The sequence below is a fragment of the Nicotiana tabacum genome, chromosome 15 (assembly GCF_000715075.1).
Source record: "Nicotiana tabacum cultivar K326 chromosome 15, ASM71507v2, whole genome shotgun sequence".
Lineage (NCBI taxonomy): Eukaryota > Viridiplantae > Streptophyta > Magnoliopsida > Solanales > Solanaceae > Nicotiana > Nicotiana tabacum.
Genome location: NC_134094.1, coordinates 560,300 through 563,853, shown reverse-complemented (window position 1 = coordinate 563,853; position 3,554 = coordinate 560,300). Strand labels below are relative to the sequence as shown.

At 41.5% G+C, this 3,554-nt stretch overlaps 1 protein-coding gene across 1 annotated transcript; it reads left to right on the top strand.

Annotated features, from left to right (window-relative positions):
• The first annotated feature begins 2,509 nt into the window (after positions 1–2,509).
• On the top strand, positions 2,510–3,554 carry LOC142169943 (uncharacterized). Its single transcript, XM_075231887.1, has 3 exons — positions 2,510–2,914; positions 2,962–3,113; positions 3,212–3,554. Exons 1-3 carry the CDS (start codon positions 2,510–2,512, stop codon positions 3,552–3,554), a joined length of 900 nt encoding a protein of 299 aa, XP_075087988.1.

The window sequence follows — 3,554 nt, the reverse complement described above, 5'->3', positions numbered from 1 at the left end:
CCAGCCATCTTTTCCGGCTGGTCTGCCCTCCCCCAACGTTGCATAACAACATACAACAACTAACTCCAACCCAGCTCCTCTAGATTACTCTAAGATTTTGAAACCAAATTCTTTTAAATCCTCCAGCGATGGATACTGCTGCAGCTTCAATTCAACCCATTCAACTACTACGAGTAGTGTATTTGAATGGCCAACCAGTGGTTAAATTCACAGACACAGAAATAGATCGAATGAACGTGATTGAAGGCCTCCAATATGCTGTCGTTGGCAAGCTTTCATATGGATCTCCGGAGATTCACGAGCTTCGCCGAATAATTCCAACTCAATGTGGTATTAAAGGTGAGTGTAATATCGGATTCCTTAGAGATTGTCATGTGTTAATTAGATTAACTCTATGGCAAGACTTTCTCGATTTCACATCGAAGAGTACGTACTACATCAAAGCCAAAGATGGGTACGAATACCAATTGCGTACTCTTATCTACGATGCAAAATTTAAGGCCAGTGAAGAAACTCCTATGGCGATGGCGTGGATTTCTTTTCCTGAACTGCTGCCTACCTTTTTTGTAAAGGAAACTCTATTTTCTTTGGCTACAGCTGTGGGAAGGCCAGTGTGTCTTGACGCGGCAACTACAAACAAAACTAGGCCGAGTTGTGCAAGAGTAAAATTTCTTGTCGATTTGTTGGCCGAACTACCTAAACAGGTGCGATTGGATATTGATGATGAAGCTACTGGTGCTGTTCTAATAGAATGGGTGAGAATTCAGTATGACATGCTACCAAAATATTGTAAGAAGTGTAAACTAGAAGGACATGATGAAATTGAATGTTGGCGTTTGCACCCCGAGCTTATTGAGAATCGAAGCAACGAGAAAAGGAATGATCTTGCTGAGTCGAACAACTGGAATACTGCTGCTGATAAACAAGGAAAAACCAAAAATCACACTACCCCTTTAATTATTGTCATGAGTGGAAAAGTAGTTTGGAACGTAGGTGAACAGTGGAAGGAAGTTCGGGATAATCGGGGAACCAACAAAAATAACAAAAACCAGATACAAGGGCAAACTGGCAATGCAATCGTGCCAGTGAATGCTGGTGTACAACAGGTGCACACTACTAATAACTTTGCACTGGTGAAGGTCGAAGAAGATCAGACAAACAAGGTTCAAGCAAGGAATAAATTTGCAGTATTAGAGGAGGACCAAAGTGATATAAACGAGAACAACCAACTGATTTTGGTGGGGGGAAAACTAGTCTTCAGTTCTAAAGATGGTCCTACTCCTTCTGGGATTTAGTCCACAATCGATTGGGTTCATAGAAGGTTTGGGACTAGCAAAGAGGAGCTAAAACAACTCAATGTGACCACAAACCAATCTTGTCATGAGATTCCATCTCAAACATTTAAAGATTCTTGGAAGATTGAGGATCTTGATGAGGTAAACTCTACAAAGGTCTTATAGAGCGATGCAGTTGAGGTTAAGGATGATCAGCTGGGCAAAACTAAGACAACAGAAGACAAGGTGAAGAATGACAACAAGCCAAGCTCACCTGGCGATAGGCTGGCGACGCCAGGCCTAAAGCCAGGCTCACCAGGCATTAGGCTGGCAGCGCCAGGGCTAAAGCCAGGCTCCTCAGGCATTAGGCTGGCGACGCCAGGCCTAAACCCAAGCTCCCCAGGCGTTAGGCTGGCGACGCCAGGCCTAAAGCCGGGTTCACCTGATGAGGCAGCTTCAGTAAACCCCAACCTTAGTGCAACTGGAGAGATTTTGGCCTATATAGATGGTGTTCCGGTGTATGCATCAGAGAACAAACTTGATGGAGATGTTTATGTGAAGATTTGGGATGATATAGTTGGTTCAGACCAAATTTCAAGCAATGGGAAGGGTGGTGATCTCACTAGAACAGTGCTTTCAGAGCAGACTGCTACAGTAACTCCTGGGCTAAGCAGTGTCTATGAGCTACAATTCAAGAAGTATGAGCAGGCTGATGAGCGGGCAATTGTTCCAAGAGCATCGGGGGAAATAGAGGAAGTGCCTATGGAATCTGGCACCGATCAAATTATGCAGCTACATCTTAAAGTTCCACTTAAGACTCCTCTACAACATTTACATGATTTAGTTACACACAATGTGACACCAATTGATGAAGACTTATTGAGACAAAATCCAATGGAGGATGAAGGAGATGATGAATCAACTGCAGAAAACTTCAAACAAGTGGCTAGGGAAGGGTATTTATCACCCACAACTAGCGCTAAAGGAGGTAAAAAAACTATGAAGAATCAGAGTAAAGATCCACCACAACCTTTAAGAATAATGCCCAGGAGGTCAGCTTCTCTATCTAAATGATGATGATCAAAACATTAATATGGAATATAAGGTCTGTGAATACACAACAGGCCTTTCCTAGGGTGATCAACATGAATAGGGAGCATAATTTTTGTGTAGTTGCATTGATGAAGCCTTTTCAAAAGAAGGGACTCATTAATAGATATAAAAGGAGGTTGAATATGGAGACTGCTTATGCAAATATTAATTGGCAAATATGGTTGTTCTTCGATGCAGTGGTTGAATGGGAATTAGTGGAGGATACTGAGCAACAGGTGACTGTGAGAGTGTTTCATCATGACTTGGGGCAGCACATGATGATGACATTTGTTTATGCAAAATGTTCAGCAATAGAGGGGTTGGATTTGTGGGATCACTTATATTACTTAGCAAGTGATATGGAATTACCATGGTTGGTAGGAGGGGATTTCAATGTGATATTGCATGAAGATGAGAAAATAGGGGGACTTCCAGTACACCCTCCTGAATATGAGGATTTTGCATTTTATGTAAATTTTATAGTTTGTTTGAGCAAGGGTACAAAGGAAGTCCATTCACATGGTGGAATGGGAGATCCAATGCTGAGTGTATATTCAATAGATTGGATAGGATTTTTGTGAATTTGCCATTTCAGAATATGTTGCCAACTATTGAAGTTAAGCATCTAATCAGAACTGGATCAGATCATGCACCATTGCTAATGCATGTGGGGTGCAGACAACCAATTTTGTCAAGCCTTTCAGATTCTTCAACTTTTGGACAAAGCATGCTACATTTATGGATGTGGTGAGGCAGAATTGGGAAGCTGATTTCATAGGGGATCCATTTTTGATGTTCAAGAAGAATATCAAGAGGGTGAAGGCAGTACTCTCAAAATAGATTAGGGAAACATTTGGTGATATCTTCAAGCAATTGGATATTTTGGAGGACATTGTTAGGGTGAAGGAGATGTTGTTTGAAGAAGAGCCTACAACTGAGAATAGGATTGTGCTTCAAATGGCTCAATTTGAATTGAAGAAATACTTGAGTATTGAGGAGCAGTATTGGAAGCAAAAAGTTGGGATGACTTGGTTTGCTGAAGGAGATAGGAATACAAGTTTCTTTCACAATCATGTCAATGGCAAAAGAAAGAAATTACAACTGAAGAGGATCAAAAGTGGCAGTGGGGTATGGATTGAAGACCAGGAGCAATTGGCTACTACTGCAGTGGACTTCTATCAAAAATAG